The sequence below is a fragment of the Panthera uncia genome, assembly GCF_023721935.1.
Source record: "Panthera uncia isolate 11264 chromosome B2 unlocalized genomic scaffold, Puncia_PCG_1.0 HiC_scaffold_25, whole genome shotgun sequence".
Taxonomy (NCBI): domain Eukaryota; kingdom Metazoa; phylum Chordata; class Mammalia; order Carnivora; family Felidae; genus Panthera; species Panthera uncia.
Genome location: NW_026057581.1, coordinates 16025205 through 16042139, shown reverse-complemented (window position 1 = coordinate 16042139; position 16935 = coordinate 16025205). Strand labels below are relative to the sequence as shown.

At 43.8% G+C, this 16935-nt stretch overlaps 1 protein-coding gene across 2 annotated transcripts in view; it reads right to left on the bottom strand.

Moving 5' to 3' along the window:
- Positions 1-1622: 1622 nt before the first annotated feature.
- The window catches only part of ADTRP (androgen dependent TFPI regulating protein), an 83665-nt gene continuing 68352 nt past the window's right edge, over positions 1623-16935 (bottom strand). The window contains exon 7 of one of the 2 annotated variants that reach the window (XM_049655038.1): positions 1623-2032. In XM_049655038.1, coding sequence (XP_049510995.1) covers positions 2025-2032 — 8 coding nt within the window. In that variant the 3' untranslated portion in view covers positions 1623-2024. Of the gene's footprint in view, positions 2033-11611; positions 11954-16935 lie in introns of those variants that run through there. The other variant, XM_049655039.1, reaches the window with a different exon arrangement.

The window sequence follows — 16935 nt, the reverse complement described above, 5'->3', positions numbered from 1 at the left end:
AGGCCTTGTAGCTTTCAAATTTCCTCTGCAAATGATGCTTTCCATTGAGGATAATATAATGTCAGTGTTCCAAGGCTCAAAAGATAACTCAAAATAGCAAAACAAAGTGTAAATCATATTTCCTGGTTTACGTAGAAATGAATATGGTTGTAAGCACGGTACTTTGTGTTTAGAAAAATCGACCGCCAGTTTATACACCCCGTTCCCTTTATTCTATTACCGAAAAGTCAGAGGTGCGGCATTTAAACTTGAAACGTGCAAGGTTCCATGAGATAACTGGGAGGCTGGGGTTTGCAAATGCTTGGACAAGTTGCTGGAAACTGGCCCCAGATACTTTTGTAATGGACATTCTGAATAGTGGCTCTGTGCAAAAGCTTTGGTAAGGCTGAGAGCAGGAGAATACTGATTGGGAGCCCTCCACCCTACCAGGGGCCAGTTGGCCAGGAAGGAAAAGCACCGTAGTAGAAGCAGGTGGAAGGTGATATGAGATACATTGTATCTTCTGATTGTCACAACATGATGGTAGGATTAGTATCTCCTTTTTAGAAGTTAACAGTCACATACCTAAGGACACACGGTTAATAGGTGGTCAAATAATGATGATGGTGGGGCGCCTGGGTGGCTCAGTTGGTTAAGTGTGTGACTTCAGCTCAGGTCATGGTCTCGCAGTTTGCGAGTCCGAGCCCCGCACCGGGCTCTGTGCTGACAGCTCAGCCTGCTGAGTTGCGGGTTCTGTGCCTCCCCTTCTCTCTACCCTCCCATGCTCACGCTCTGTCTCTCTCTGTTTCTCAATAATAAACATTTAAAACTTTTTTTAAAAAAAATGATGATGATGGTGATGGTAATGACAATGAGGGGGAGATGCTACCTGTGTATCGTGCTTTTCTGCTTACAGAATAAATTATTATTCAATAAGTGAGATCCTTGGGTCCCTATAGTACACAGGTGATGCAGATTTTGTTATGATCATTTTTATTTCTGGTGTCGGAAAATTTGGACCAAAACAGCTTTTTAAAAATAAGTACTGAAACGTAATACTTATTGAAATAATGAATCAAAATCCCTCTTTCATATTCATTGCAGGCCCGCCAATTTTTAGCTATGTGACATTAAGCAAACGACTTAACTTCTATAAACCTTAGTCTCCTGGCACTAACTTTCCAGAGTATAAGGCATGAATGTGATGATCATTGTAAATTGTTTTGTATTGTTAGGGCTTAATAAATATTAACTACTTAAAAATAGTCATCATTAGAGGGGCTCCTGGGTGGCTCAGTCGGTTAGGTGACCAACTCTTGACTTCGGCTCAGGTCATGATTTTGGGTCATGATCGTGAGATTGAGCCCCAAGTCTTGGGATTCTCTCTCCTTCCCTGTCAGTTCCCCACTTGTTCTCGCTCTCTCTCTCTCTCTCAGAAAAGAAAAAAAAAAATCTTAAAAAAAAAAAAGTAAATAGTTACTGTAGAGATTCAAAAGTCCTTGCGCCTTTTTCATGGGATTTATTTCACAAAATTGTTACAAGAAATTTTTGAAGATTTTTTTAATTTTGTATTTATTTTGAGAGAGAGACACACACACACACACACACACACACACACGGGATGGGGGGGAGGGGCAGAGAGAGAGAGGGAAGGAGAGAGAATCCCAACCGGGCTCTGCACTGTCAGCACAGACCCCAATCCTGATGTGCTTCAGCTCACAAACTGTGAGATCATGACCCAAGCTGAAATCAAGAGTCGGATGCTCAACTGACTGAGCCACCCAGGTACCCCAAAAAGACTTTTTAATTAGGTGTTCATATCCCTGAAGTGTACCATGGCATAACCAAGACAAGCTAGATTGAAGATATATTGTCTACTTATGTATTTTGTGTCTCTTGTGCTTTCTCCTCAGTATATTAACTCAAGAAATACATGGTTAATGCCTCCTCTTTCAAGAGCTTACAGTCCAATGGGGCAACCATTTTTGTGGGTAATCCCAGTATAGTGGGGTTAGTGCCTGTTGACTCAGCAGTTCCACTGTTAATTATTTTCCTAGGAGAAAAGAGAAAAAGTTTCAATATGTAGCCGCAAAAGTACTTGCACAGGATTGTTCATGGCAACTTTATTTACAATGGCTCAAACTGTAATTGACTGCAATGTCTAACAGTAGGATTATGGAAAACCAGATTGTGATAAACCCATACACATTAAAAGCAACAAAAAGGATGAAATGTGGATGCACAGACATGGGAACCTCAAGAACATCATGTCCATGCTGAGGGTAAGAAGCTAGACACAAAAGAGTGCATGCTATGCAATTGATGCGAAATTCTATAATAGATAATGTTAATCTATGGTGAAAGGAATCAAAGTGATTGCCTGGGGTCGGAGGTGGAACAGGTTTTGACGGGGAAGGGGCATAAGTAACCTTTCTGGAGTGATGGAAATGTTTTCTATCTTGATGGAGGTGGGTGTGGGATAGGATTCAGAGGTGTATGCATTTGCCCGAAGTCACCAAATCAAACAGGTAAGATGTGTGCATTTCACTGTATATAAATTCTACCCTAATAACAAAAAGACTCTTAAGTCTTTTATGTTTTTACACTTTTATAAATGGTGTTTTTTTAAATCTTATTTCCCAAATATTTACTATTAATATATAGCAGGTCAATTACTTTTTGTATGTTGACCTTGTGTCATCTATCGGTAAATCCACTAATTCATTCTGGTAGTTGGGCTTTTTTATGTCATTTTCTTCAGGTTCTGCACATGGTAAACCTCCTTCAAGCTTCCATTTCCCTTAACTACCCACTTATGTTTCCCATTTGTGTCTCTCTGTTCTACAGTTGGGATCATTTCTTTGATCGTCTTGTTCTCTGTAGCTTAGTTGATTCTGCCCTCAGACTCCTCCTTTGAGTTTTTAATTTCCATTTTTGTATTTTTCATTTCTGAGGTTCCGTTTGGTTACTTGTCAAATCTGTTAGGTCACTCTCCCTGCCCCCACCCCAAGTTCCTGTTTACTGTAGGTAGTTTTAATTCTCATTTCTTTAAACATAGCTATGTTATAATTTGCTTCTGATTATTCGGGAAACTTAAGTCTTTCAGGATCTGCTTAGTGAGGTTTCTTTTTTCTGCTGTTTTTTTTTTTCTCCCACTGTTTATAACTTATTTTCTTGTGGCTAGGCTATCATGACTTTGCACTGCTCACTATCTATGAGACACGATTTTTGGTGGTTACCGTGGCTTGGGTGAAAGAGCTCTTTTTCAGTTTTGCATTGGCTTCTGCCAGACATGTGGGGACACTATCTCTCTGTAATCAATTCAAATTAAGTCATGGCTTAAAGTTTTCTGCACCACTCTTCGGTTTTTAATTTAGGTTATAATTTCTCAGGGGGCTAGCCTCTGGGTAGAACTACCCAGGGACAGATTGTGTGTGTGTGTGTGTGTGTGTGTGTGTATGTGTGTTTCCCCACTCCTTTGCCCTATCCAACATTATGCCATCTCTATCTTGGGAGGTTTTTTTTATGGGGGCAGTGGGGGGGAGGAGTGGCTTGTTTTACTTCTGATTTATCTTTATCCTGAGGATTCTTCCTTTGGGATTCTAGGTTAACACAAGAGAGGTGTCTAATATTAACTTTTCAACCTGGTGGACACTGAGCTTTGACGTCTTCTTTCTCTGTAAAGTCTTCAAAACAGGTATGTAAGTCCCCCAAATATGTCTTCAGGGCAGAAGGCTTTTGTTGCTTTTCTTGCCTTTATGGGTTCTTGGAGCCTCTTAGACTTGGTCTGATAATTTCCTAATTGTTATTTTTTTCATGTTTTTAAAGAGATTAGAAAATTATATTTTCCATTGATTTTAGCATGTTGGTTCAAATGGCCTAGCCCTTCATTATTGGAAATAGAGGAAAATAAAATTTTGAATATTTCTAATAGGTCCTTTTTCATAATGTCTAGGTATAAAAATACCTAAATTGGTAAATTTCACTATGTGAAAATTTAAAATTCTGCATAGGAAGAAATAAAGGACATAAAAAGGAAAGAAATCATAAGGACGAAGGAAAACAGACATTTAACAAATAGGAAGAAGTATTTGAAACTCAAAGAAGCTCAAACTCAAGAGAAAGGAGTGATTTTCTTAACATATTTAGAGCTCTATATTATCGTTGACTGATACATAACAAATTACCCCCAAATTTAGCAGCTTAGGACAACAAACATTTAGTACCTCTCAGTTTCTGAGGTACAAGAATATGGGAGTAGCTTAGCAGGATGATTGTGGCTCAGAGTCTATCGTAAGATTGCAGTCAAGACTGCGGTCAGCTGGGGCTGCGGTCTCATCTGAAGGCTCAGCTGGGGCTAGAGGGCCCCCTTCTAAGGTCTTTCATGTGAATCTTGGCAGGAAACCTCACATCCTCCGTAGTCACTTGCTGAAGGTGTCAGTTCCTCACCACGTAGACTTCTCCACCAGCAGCTGGCTGACGTTGCAGCTGGTTTTACTCCAGAACAAGTGACTCATGAGACATAGTCACCAAAAGAGAAGCCAAATGTGTTTTACAGACTAATATTGAAAATGACACACCATTCCTTCTGCCCTACACTGTTGGTCACTGAGACCACCTGGTACAGTGTGGGAGGTACCTATGACTGAATGTGGATGTCAGGGAGTGAAGGTCATCCGGAAAGTCTTAGAGGCTGCCCACTATAGGCTCCTGAAGTTCAATACAAAATAAAAAACCCCAAAGAGAAAAATAAAAGGTACAAAAGTCTGTGCATTAAAAACACATACAAATAATACATATTAAGATACATCTTAAACATGACAAGGGGTTCAACCTCATTCAAAGTAAGAATCATATAAATTAAAACTATAGAGAGATGCCGTGTCTACCCATAAAACTGTATAACCCACTCTACTTTTGAAGATTTAGGGAAACAGGGTCTCATATTTTGTCAGCAAAGGTAGACATTGGTGAAACCTCGAAGAAGAGTAATTTGGCAATAACTATCAAGAGTAAAAATACACATTTCCTTTGATCCAAAAATTCCATTTCTAGAAATTTATCCCAAGTATATTCTGGCACATATGCAAAATGATGTCTGTTTGAAGATCTTTATTGCAGCATTGACTTACAATAGCAAAAGATTGGAAACCATCTGAATTTCCATCTAAAGGGAACTGATTACACAAAGTATGGCAATATACATATAATGGAATTCTATGCATTTCTTAAAAAGGAATGCAGCAGACCTCTTTATACTGATTTAGAATTTTCTCCATCATGTACTGAAAGATGTGAAAGCAAGGTGCAGAAAAGCATGTTGTCACTTGTGAAAAAAACATATATTTATGATTGCACATGAAGGCAATATCTCTGGAAGCATATGCAAGAGACTGGAATTGTAGTTGCCTTTGTAGAGGGGGACTGTGTAGCCAAGGAATAAGGGTATGAAACAGACTTGCTTTTAATGCATTCATTATTGTATATTTTGAATTTTATAATGTGTGTATTAACCACTCAAAATAATTTTTAAATATATATATATTTTTATAATTTTTTGAGAGAGAAAGAGAGTGCATGATTTGGGGAGAGGGGCAGAGGCAGAGAGAGAGAGAATCCCAAGCAGGCTCCACACTCCACACGGAGCCCAGTACAGGGCTCGAGCCCATGACCCTGGAATCATGACTCGAGTTAAAATCAAGACACTCAACCGACTGAGCCACTCAGGAGCCCCACATATATTTTTTAAAGTATGCTGTGATAAACTGAAATGATAGTGCCTTAAGCTAAGCTGACATCGATAGAAACAAAGAGAAGCAGAATTGGCAGGGCACGGTGAATAACTGTATCGGTGAGTGGGAGAAGGGAAAGTTCAGAATGGTGCTCAGATTCCTGGTACAGGACCTGAGCAGATAGAAGACAGAGAACCCAAGAGCATATCTCTTAGAAGAAATTTCTGTAGCTGATAAAAATTATCAAGTTTTAGTAAAACAAAACCCACATTTTAAAAAATTCAAGGCTATTCTTTTCTATATTGTACCATAAGCTTCTTGCAATTGGAGATTATACTTTAAATGTCCTTGTATCTCTTACAGAATCTCATATGGTGTTTGACTTGTTATAGATACACAGTAGATATTTGTTAGATGAATGTCTGAAGATGAAATTTGTAAAAATGTGTTTTATCTCTTCAGAAGGTAGATTAAATAATTGCCCAGATATGTGCCGAGGGTGAGCATCAAAGAGATTGAAAATAAAAAATCTTATCATCTCTTTACCCGAGGGTGAAGGGGCACAGGTGGAGAAAAGGTGAAGTTCATGCAGAAAGTTGCTTAATTGGAACAAGACACAGAACTTTCAAAACACAAGATAATTAGTTTTCCTATCTCTAAAATAAGGGGAAGAGCCCATTTAGCCACCAGAGGGCTCTCATCATTCCATTTCATTGTAGGCCTAGAATTATTCATGAGACAGACAAATGTAGTCAAAGACCCACAGAGACTAGATCTCCTCCCCCACCCCATTAAATTTATACTACCGTTGTAAGGACGTCCTGCCACGTCATCTTATTACAAGATGAGAGAATTGAAACTCAGCACATGTGCTTTAAAGGCTACATTTCCAAATGTCAAGGATTGTCTTGTGTGAATTTAAAACTGAACTTATCTCTAGGACCCTTTAACACGAGGACTGCTTGGAAGGTTTTCCCATATATGGGATGGCAAGAAGGAGGAAGTTGCAACGCACTGTATGCCCTGATGTAAACCACTCTAAAGTAGCAATGTTTGTTGAAATTTTAGGGCTTTATGAAGACTTACAGGGTTCCAAAAACTAGGATTACTAGAGTCTACGCATTTACAATTGTGTATTGCTTTCTCCCGCTTTTATTCTGCTGGGTGCTATGTAATGGTCTCTTATTTGTACTTGAAGTCAGGGAATTTTGGGGACCTTCTTGTTGATTTTGTGAAGGCATTCAGACAATTAGTTAGTGTCCGTTCCATTAATATCTTCTGACCCCCCGTGCCCTCATTAGCCGCTTTGTCCTCTGTGACTTAACACTGAATCTACAGGATCACAAATGATAACCTATAAATATCCTTCATTGGATTAATAGAGGCTTTGAGTTAAGCGAGCAGAGAAGGACGTGGATGTTTATTGGTTTCCAGACACTGGGCTGTATTCTAGGTCCATTACGACATTCCATCCATACATTATAGTCACTCTAGCACAAGGTAGGTATTGTGCCCTCAATTTATAGATGAGGAAGCCCAGCTGTGAAGGCTGAATGAGTCACCCAAAATGGTAAATGTTGCGGTAATGGGACTAACTGAATTTTGCCTGCCTATCGTGTTTGTGCTCTTTCTGACATTACATTTCCCCCCTAAAATATGAACTCATGCCTTGGGCTTTCTTTATCTCTGCCTACCACCCTCTCCTCAAGCCATTCAGGGATCTTTGGTGGGGACTTCAGGCAGTGTCTCCCACAGTATCTCCTGGGAGTGTGGTCTAATGGTGGTTACAGCAACAGCACAAGGTCCCTCCCCAGTGTCTTCCCCCCCCCCCAACTGTCCATCAACCATAGTGGACATAGGAGACAGCGACGAGACCCCAGCAGGTCTTTTGTAGTAACTGGTTTGGCCATGGCTGCTCTTCCCATTCCAGCTACTGATGACTTTTGACCCTGGGACAGCCTGCCAGGAAACACAGGTAGGGTTAATGGGCCACCAGATCAGTAACTGTGCTCCCTGATGGGAACTTTATGTATTGACCATCTGCACTGAACTTGTATAATAATTAGACTTGCTTCCAGGAGGAAAGCATAGTGGCCCAAAGTCAAGAGGACATATGCTTATGGGTTTGTTCTGATTCCTTCACACCTCCTCACCCAGTTCCCCTGGAAAGCAATGCTATAGGAGCAAGATGGTAACGTGAGGGTGGTTGTAAAATCTGTTAACTGTGGAGGACAGTGGCCTTTAGCACCTCAATCAGAAAGCCACACCCAAGACCACAGCCCTGTAGGGTCATTAGCACATGTGAAGATGTACCAGGCAGACATCTTCCCTGTGCGGTCCAGCCCATCCCCATCTGAGGCAGAGCATTTTGAAACCCCAAGCCCCCTCAGAGTCACGTGTGGAACAGTCTGGCAAGTTCATTTTCCAAGCAACGCTCCAACACTAGGGTTTTCTTGCTGAAATCTGTTCCACTGAATGGGCTTATCCGAGGGAGGGCAGACTGTTGTGTCTTTGATTGGATGATGTAGGATTTTGGGCGATTCTTGAATGAAGGGAAGAGAGACACACACACAGAGAGAGAGAGAGAGAGAGAGAGAGAGTTTGGCAAACGGAAGCTGAGGGCTTATTATAGGCCTATGAGTCACAGGCACTGCAGGCAAATGATCTGGAGAGGGGCGAATGAGTGGGGGTAGGCGTGAAGCAGGGCTGGAAGGCAGACCCAGGGAAAGAAAGCCAGGGCAGGGAAGAGGAAAAGTAGAGTGGATTAGTCAGGGTTCTCCAAAGAAACAGAACCAATAAGGTTTAGTGTCTGTGTGCATATGTGTGTGTACATATATATGTGTATGTACATACATACGTGAGGGGGGGGCATTTTAAGTGATGGGCTCATGCAGTCGTAGAGGCTGGCAAGTCCAAAGTCTACAGGGTCGGCCAGCAGGCTAGAGACCCAAGGGAGAGGCTATGCTGCAGTTCCCGTCCAAAGCCTGACCCCTGGCAGAATTCCCACAAGGGGCCCCCACCGTGTCCTTGCAGTCTGGGCTCTTTTGCTTCTAGGGAAGTGTGTTGAGGTCTAAGGTAAGCATGAGGATGCCCAACCACAAAGCCTGCAGAGGCCTTTGAACCGTTCTCAGGTCCTGGCCCCACACTCTGCCTCAAAGTTACATCCAAAGGAACCAGGCAGACAGTCACGCCACCAGATTTGCCGAGCATTAGGATGGCTGGACTCTAGAAGGCAGCTTGGAAAGAAGGTTCTTCCGGGTGATGTTTAAAACAACCTGAAACTTATTATGTTCAATCAGACTTCAGCTGCCACCGTGTCCGAGGAAAATCCAAGGAGAATTCCCATACATCAGTGCTTCCAACTTTGGCTGCACACTGGAGTGACCTAGAGGTGCTTTTAAAATTCCCAATGCCTAGGGTGCGCCCGGGTGGCTCAGTCGGTTGAGCATCCGACTTCGGCTCAGGTCACGATCTCACAGTTTGTGAGTTCGAGCCCCACGTCGGGCTCTGCGCTGACAGCTCAGAGCCTGGAGCCTGCTTCAGATTCTGTGTCTCCCTCTCTCTCTACCCCGTCTCCACTCATGCTCTGTCTCTCTCTGTCTTAAAAATAAAAATAAAACATTAAAAAAAATTTAAATTCCCAATGCCTAATCTATAGCCCAGATGGATTCAAATCTCTGGAGGAGGGATCTGGGCATAAGTATGTTTACAGTTCCCAGGGATCCCAAGGCTGAATAGTTCTGCTCTACTCCTCCATCAGCCTTCTGTATTTCTATTCAATGTCCATTTAACCCATTTTCGTGGCCATTCAAGCTGTGAGGCCCAGGAAAGAGGCTCTTCCACAATAATGAGGTTTTCTTGGGCCTACACCCTTCCCATATTGCTCCAGAAGCCTTAAACTGAACATGTTTAACATTTTGACCTTGAGGACACAGAAAGAAGGGTTAACCATCCAGACATTATGAAGCAAACAGAAGCAAGATTTGGTGGAGATCACACGGCATAAAGGAAAGGGGCCAAGCATCCAAAGCTACCAGACTGGGCTTGGATTCCATTCTTCTTGGGTAATTCCTCCTTGGGAAAACGCACCAACCTCACTGAGCCTCAGTTTCTTTATCCCTAACATTCGGGACAATAATGTCTACCTTTCGGGGCTGTGAGGAGGTCTAGAGGCAATGAACAGCAAATGACCATCTGTAGCAGGTTGTAGTTGAGACAGATGAGTGAGAAGAATTAAAATCTGGAATTTGAGAGGCGCGTGGGTCACTCAGTTGATAAGCATCCGACTCTTGATCTTGGCTCAGGTCATGATCTCACGGTTTGTGAGTTCAAGTCCCGAATCAGGTTCAGTGCGCTCTCTCCTCTCTCTGCCCCTCCCCACTTGTGTGTGTGTATGTGTGTGTGTGTGTGTGTGTGTGTGTGTGTGTGTTCTCTCTCTCTCTGTCTCAAATAAATAAATAAAGTTAATTTTTTTTTTAAAAAAGCTGGAATTTGATATCCAAAGACCTCTGACCCTCAATTCCCTCATTTGCAAAATAGGGATAATGTTCTGGGTTGAGTGGCCTTTAAGTCCAGCTTGAACCTCAGCATGTAAACTTATTTAGAAATAGCATCTCTGTAGATGCAATTGGTCATTGATCATGTTCAAAATAAGTTAAATGAGAAGCGATCATCTCCCCTAGTCTCATAAATCAAGAGGTATACAAAACAAAGAGGACACAAAGAGATCACAGAGGCCTGGAAACAAATGGACTTGTGTAACTCTGAGTTCCTGCCCTTGTAGAGGGGACAGATTTCCTGGCTGACATGGTGTACTAGGAACAAAACTTCCTCTTTTTTCTTTCTCCAACTGAAGAGCCTCATCTGGAAAGCCATTACTTCTCCTGCTTCACCATTTTGGGGGGGAGAGCCTGGCATCTCCATGGTGTAGGTGGATTTAACTCTGGAGCCCTGTATCTTTCTCCCCCAGGCACTGCCCCTGTAGCCAGGAAGGGTGCACTAGGCGATGGGGGACATCTCTGCAGTGGGGTGGTCTGAATGAGATCCTTCTGGGCTTCGGGGAGCCCTAAAGACAATGACTGGTGTCTTTAAAAGAGAAAGGAGAGGCAGATTTGGACACCGATTTCAGAATCCTGCCATAGTAAGAGACACAGAGACATGCAAGGTAGAATGTCATATGAAGACGGAGGCAGAGATTGGAGCAGTGCAGCCGCACACCAAAGATTATCAGGGGCCATCGGAAGAAAGGCTTCTTCTCTAGAGCCTTCGGAGGAAGCATGTGCTGCTGCCACCTTGATTTCAGACTGCTAGCCTTCAGCACTGGAAGAGGATAAACTATTGTTTTTAAGCTACCTAGTTTGTGGTCCTTCATTGTGCTAGCCCTGGGAAACTAAGAAAGATAATAATAGCTGTACTACTTCTAGATTGCTGCAACTATAAATGAATATATATTGTAAATATAATTATAAATATATTTATATTATAAATATACTTAAATTTAGCGATGGTAAATGTTAACTGGGGCTATCCAGATATACTGGATAAACACTCTAGCCTGATGTTCACTGGTCCTTGGAGGGTCTTTCAAGGGTGACCCTATGAGAGATGAAGTGACATGACAAATGTCGAGTGGAGAAGGGGGCAAGGTGAGAGGTAGTAAGGCAACCTGTCAAATGCAAGAGCTGCCCACACTGGGCATCTCCACCCACCAGCCAGGGAAAAGGGGCTGGCTGCCCTTAGATTTCAGGCACATGACCACAACCTCCTTGTAACACAGACAGAAGCACACTCACTCACGAATAGCTTAGAGCCTTGCTGGCTCTCATCCTCAGAGACCCTCCACCCTCATCCCAGAGCTGTACTTCCAATCTCTTTCCCAATAAGGAACCACAGGACCAAGATTTACGTGCATGTGACATTTTCATTAAACCCCTCAGGATGTGCAGCAATCTTTCTTTATCATCGTTGTAAGTTATCCCAGGGCTCAACATGGCTCCCAGGTGGGCCCAACAGAGTTCATCTGTGAGTTGGAAGGACATTTGCAACAGGTCTTTTCTTCCCCATGGTGGGAGGTTTAGCCAGAAATCACCACTGTTGAGCAGGGAGACCATGACTGAATTGGCTGCAGACATATCTCTTGGCCTCTTCGTCTCTGTTTGGTGATCGGTGAGGGCACCAAAAGGTCGAAATGGCCAGACTAGAGTCCAACAGAGGAAAATACAGGCAATGCCAATGTCATCTATCTTATAAAAAAAAAGAATTTTACTTCACCACATGACTTTACAAATTGGCAAAGATGAGAGAATGTATATAAAATGGCAATGTGAGTGCATTTTAGAATATACTTAAGGAAAATTTTCCAATGGAACAAAACACAACTAGATTGGGAGTTTTCATCATCACGTATCGGATTCCTGCCAAGGTAAAAGTCATACGGTATTTGTTTTCTTAACTCAACTTCATCTAACTTCATAATTTGAATCTTAATAAAATTAAGTGTTGAGTGAAAACAAATCCCCCCAGTGTCACCAGATGTATCAGCTCAGGTCAGACTTAAGCCTCAGTGGAAGGTTTTGTAAGCTCTTGTAGTGGAAATGTTTTTTCTCTTCTTCCTGTCTGCATCTCAGAGGGGCTGAGTCTAGCAGAGCAGCTGTTAACACAGCGAGCGGGAGAAGCAAGGCTCACTTCTATATTCCCACAGACACTACAGGCAGAAAGGCTGCAAACCCCTAACCCCAATGCGAGTGGCCCGAGCAGTGAGCACCTCGTCCCTGTCCTCAGACCATGCGTGCATATGACCCAGGCACAGTAGGCACTTGCTCAATGAATGAATGAATCCTACTGAACGGTGGAGTGCTATGTCGTTCGTTGCAACCTTATTGCTGGATCAAGAAGTCGGTTTAATGAGGGGACACCTGCATAGCTCAGCTGATTGAGCATCCAACTCTTGATTTCAGCTCAGGTCATGATCTCATGGTGGCTGGGTTCAAGCCCCATGTCGGGCTCTCTGCTGACAGCTCAGAGCCTGAAGCCTGCTTCCGATTCTGCGTATCTCTCTCTCTCTCTCTCTCTCTGCCCCTTCCCACCTCTCTCTCTCTCTCTCAAGAATAAATAAATGATAAAAATTATTTTAATTAAAAAAATAAACATTTAAAAAAGAAATCAATTTTAATGGTCACAATTTCAGGCAACATTTCAGGTGATAGAATAGAAAATAATAGGATAGAGAATGGTCTGTCACACCTATTAAAGGTGTGTGTATGTGTTTCTACGGAGTCGTGATGTAAAATGTATTTCTGAGGTATCAGTCGGGAAAGACTAAAAGCCCTTGGTGAAGTGGAAACTGTGGGGGCCTTGAGTTGGATGGATCTGGGTTTAAATTCCCACACCACCTTGACTGAACTGAACATGTTATTTAAATCTGAGTGCATCGTAGCGTGTGATGCATCATACTCTGTGTATGGGCGGGTAGAGTGATGAATAAGTCATGCCCCTTGCCCTCAACGCCACTCAGTGTACCTTTAATAGGTGTCAGTCTATCTTGAACACTTCAGGAGGTCTGGGACTGGTTGTGAAGATGTTTGGGTAAGAAGGAATCTCGGGGAAGTTCAACCAGGCTGAAGCTCTTCAAGGGCCAATGGAATCCAATTTTTTTTTTTTTTCTTTGCTCTGCCTCCTCTCTTTTTAAGAATGGTGACAATCCAGCACTAACTTCTCTCTCTAGCTATAAAGCAAATTTAAATTCCGGTAGTGCCAGCCAGACAATCAAGACCAGAAACATCGAGAATGGCGTGTCACAGCTGTGCCTCCTCTTTCCACTCCTTCAAAGGCTTGCAGAGTTTTGTTGACCCGTCAGTGGCCAAGATCATTGTCTAGCTCTATCTTGGGGCACACTAACCAAAGATTAGCTCCCGCAGAGTGGGATGGAGAGCCAGGAACCCACCCCCAGGCATCTCTTGGCAACTCACATGGTAAACCATTGTGAACTAGGCAAGTTTGTTCTTGGAGTCTGCAGCTGACCCTCTCTGAACCTATTCCTTTTCTCCCAATATCCTCATTTCCATTCTGCTAAGCATACCTTTTCCCGTATGAACACTTTCTTTCAGATCGCCAAATATCTCTCGCTGATCATTGAACATGAATGAGAGCAAGTCCATGGGTCCCCTCTCTCAGTTATGTGTTAAATGTGTCTCTCCACGTCCAGTGGAATACTTTATCCAGGTGAAGGGTTGCTTTGTATATCAGTGAGATATTTGGAGTGGCAGAAAGACCGGAGACCTTTTCCACGGTCCCGAAGAGTCATACCCTGGGAGTGGCTGAAGAAGTGTCAGTTCAGACGAAGAGTCAGACTAGACCAAGACTCAATGATAGGAGCGATTATCTGTGAGAAAGGGGTGAGAAGGAAAGGAAGATAAATTCTGAGGTAAACACGATTTGTCTTCAGTGGTCTCCTTTCTTAGGGATAAGTCTCCCTGATTTGGATCAGTGCCATGTAGGTGCTCCTTGGGGCAATCAGGGCTATCCAGTCATTCGATCTGGAGCTCCATCTGTGTGCAATCTTTATTCCCCAAGCCATTCCTTGTCCGATTTTCCCCTTTATCAAAAAAAAAAAAAATTATGTTTGATATTTTGATTACAGAATATGCTTCATCCTGAAATGTGCTTTCTACTTCCGGGTCCCATGAAACTATCACCTGTTAACAGGATCCTTGGATCGAACATGGAGACAGTATCTTAAGTGAAACAGCAGCTCTCATGTTAACAGTCTCAGCTTCTGGCAGAAGGGTAGACCCCTGGTGACGATGCCCATATGATTATGAGGCTGTAACCAACCCTCAAGTCAATCCTCTATACATATTCCCAGTACTTTCTCAGGGCACAGAGTGAGGCCTCGTGAGGGATGCAGACAACTCGACAAGGCTCAAGTTCTCCATGAGCTTGGAGTCAAGTGGGATGGAGAATCTTGGATGTCGCCACCACTTAAATAGTCTTATTCACTCATGATAGGTATTATCGTGTGACTTGAAAGAACCAGGCCTCAGAAATGTAAACTATTTCCTCCAGATTGCAAATACATGGTGCGGGGTGGAGTCTGCTGGGTTCCGAAGCTCACCTTCTTTCCAGCAACCCAACCGCCATGGGGACAGAAGCCAAGAGGCTGGATGGAGAAGAGAGATGTCGTACTGGGTGGGACTGGTACGTCCCACTCTGGGGTGCGGAGAAGGGAATGAGCCTGGCGTCTTGGGGAGCTCGAGGGAGCTTTTTAGGAGACTGGGCACTGGCTCCCACCCAAGCCGGAAGCCACAAAGGACAACTGGCTTATACGATGATAGCTGGGTGGAGAGAGGTCTTTCCAGGTAGGGAGACCAGTTGAAGGAAAGGCTTGGAAATAGGAATAAAATCACGCTGGAGGCCCAAACAGGGGGCCCTGATTACTCCTTGTGGGACACTTGGTCTTTCACCTCCTCTTAATTCAGCCGAGGGACGGAGGGGCAGGGCAGGAGAGGGTTTCCCCAGCCTCAGGGACAGGACCTCCGCAAACCTGGCCTTGCCCACAGTCTTATCTGGAGCTGCTGCCTCAAGAGGAGGAGGATGGGGGTCTCCAAGGTGAGGGGCTTTTGCTCAGAAGGCCCTGATGACGCAGGTTGCCAGTTTCCGGGGGGAGGAAGGCTGAAGGAGCCAGGTGCTGCTATATTCCCTATTTGGAATCCTGGCCAGTTTCAATTTACATAACACAGCTTAATCCGCAGAAACCGGAGCCCAGGAGGCAGGTTCTTTCTCTCTCTCTCTCTCTCTTTTTTTTATTCTCCGAGACACGGAAACCTTTATTTTCTCCCTACACCACAAACCGGTGCTGTTAAATAATATTGGATAATTGCACCTGTCGTACTCCCCATATTGTGCTGAGGAAAAATAATTGCCGGTTTTCTGCTTTGCAGTTGAGCTGTGACTTCGTCATTTGACTCGGAGCATGTCATTTTCTCCCATTTTAGACTGTGTACAGGCAGACTGTGTGAAAGGACTCACAGATAGCAGTCCTGCGTGTGTGAGTGGGCGCAGGCCTCATTCAGCAATGATTTCTAATTTATACAGCATTGAGAATCCACAGCTATAAATAAACAGTTCTGACTGGCTTTGCTGCCTACTCAAATGCTTTATTAAAAAAAAAAAAAAAAGAAGAAGAAGAAGAAGAAGAAGAAAGAAAAGAAAGAAAGAAAGAAAGAAAAAGAAAGAGAGAAAGAAAGAAAGAAAGAAAGAAAGAAAGAAAGAAAAAGAGCCACCAACGGCATGAGAAGGGAAAACAATGTCTGGGTACGGATTCTGGTTTCTGCCACCCGGGCCCCGGAGGGAGAGGCCCAGGCTTGGGACGGGTGGGTTCAGCGCTCAGCCTGGAGGCCTTCTGGAAGCCCCGCCTCCCCGCTCCTCCCTCAGCCCCCTGGGCTCCCCACGTGCAGGCACCACGTGTTCGGGGATTACAGTATATGAAACTGACTTCCTGTTATGACAAGTACTGCGAGCGAGTAGGTGCAGGGGAGCGGAAAATAGCTTGAGAAATGGATGACCCATTTGAGGGGAGGATGGGGTTAATGGATCGTTTAGGCAAACAGGAGAAGTCTTCGCCTCGAACTGAAAACGGGAGTCGTGCGTTAGGTAGCCACTCCAGAACGTATGGCCCGGTCGTGAGGCACCAGAGTTGCTCTTCCCTCTGCCGCCGGGGATGACAGTTTCCACCCAGTTGGGGGCCCCTGACCACCACCTTCTTCGGTCCAGCCCTGCTGACGTACTAATACATTTTTGCTTTTTTTTTTTTTTTTTTTTTTTTTTTTAAGTGAAAGCTTTCAGATGGCCAGTTACTGCTTTGCCGTGTAACCAAGAGGTGGGAAGGCGGGTTCGGGAAGCAACCGCCCCTGTGACCCTGGCCCAGTCGCTTCCTTCCTCGGAGACCAGGGGAGCCCTCCAGGCCAGCTCTTCCAGCCTTGCGAGGCCCACGTGGTTACGCGTGTTACGTCCCAGCTCTGCCTTCAGTGGCCGGTTGGTGGCTTGGAAAAGGCTGTGGTGGAGTGTTTACGCCTTGGAGTGGGCAAAACACTATAAATCAGGGCCTTACACTTTCTTTTTCCTGGAGAGTTGACTTTTTTTTTTTTTTTTTTTTTTTTAGGTTTTTTTCTAAAGCTTATTTATTTCGAAGGAGAAAGGACATGGTCACGTGTGCATGTGCGTGTGC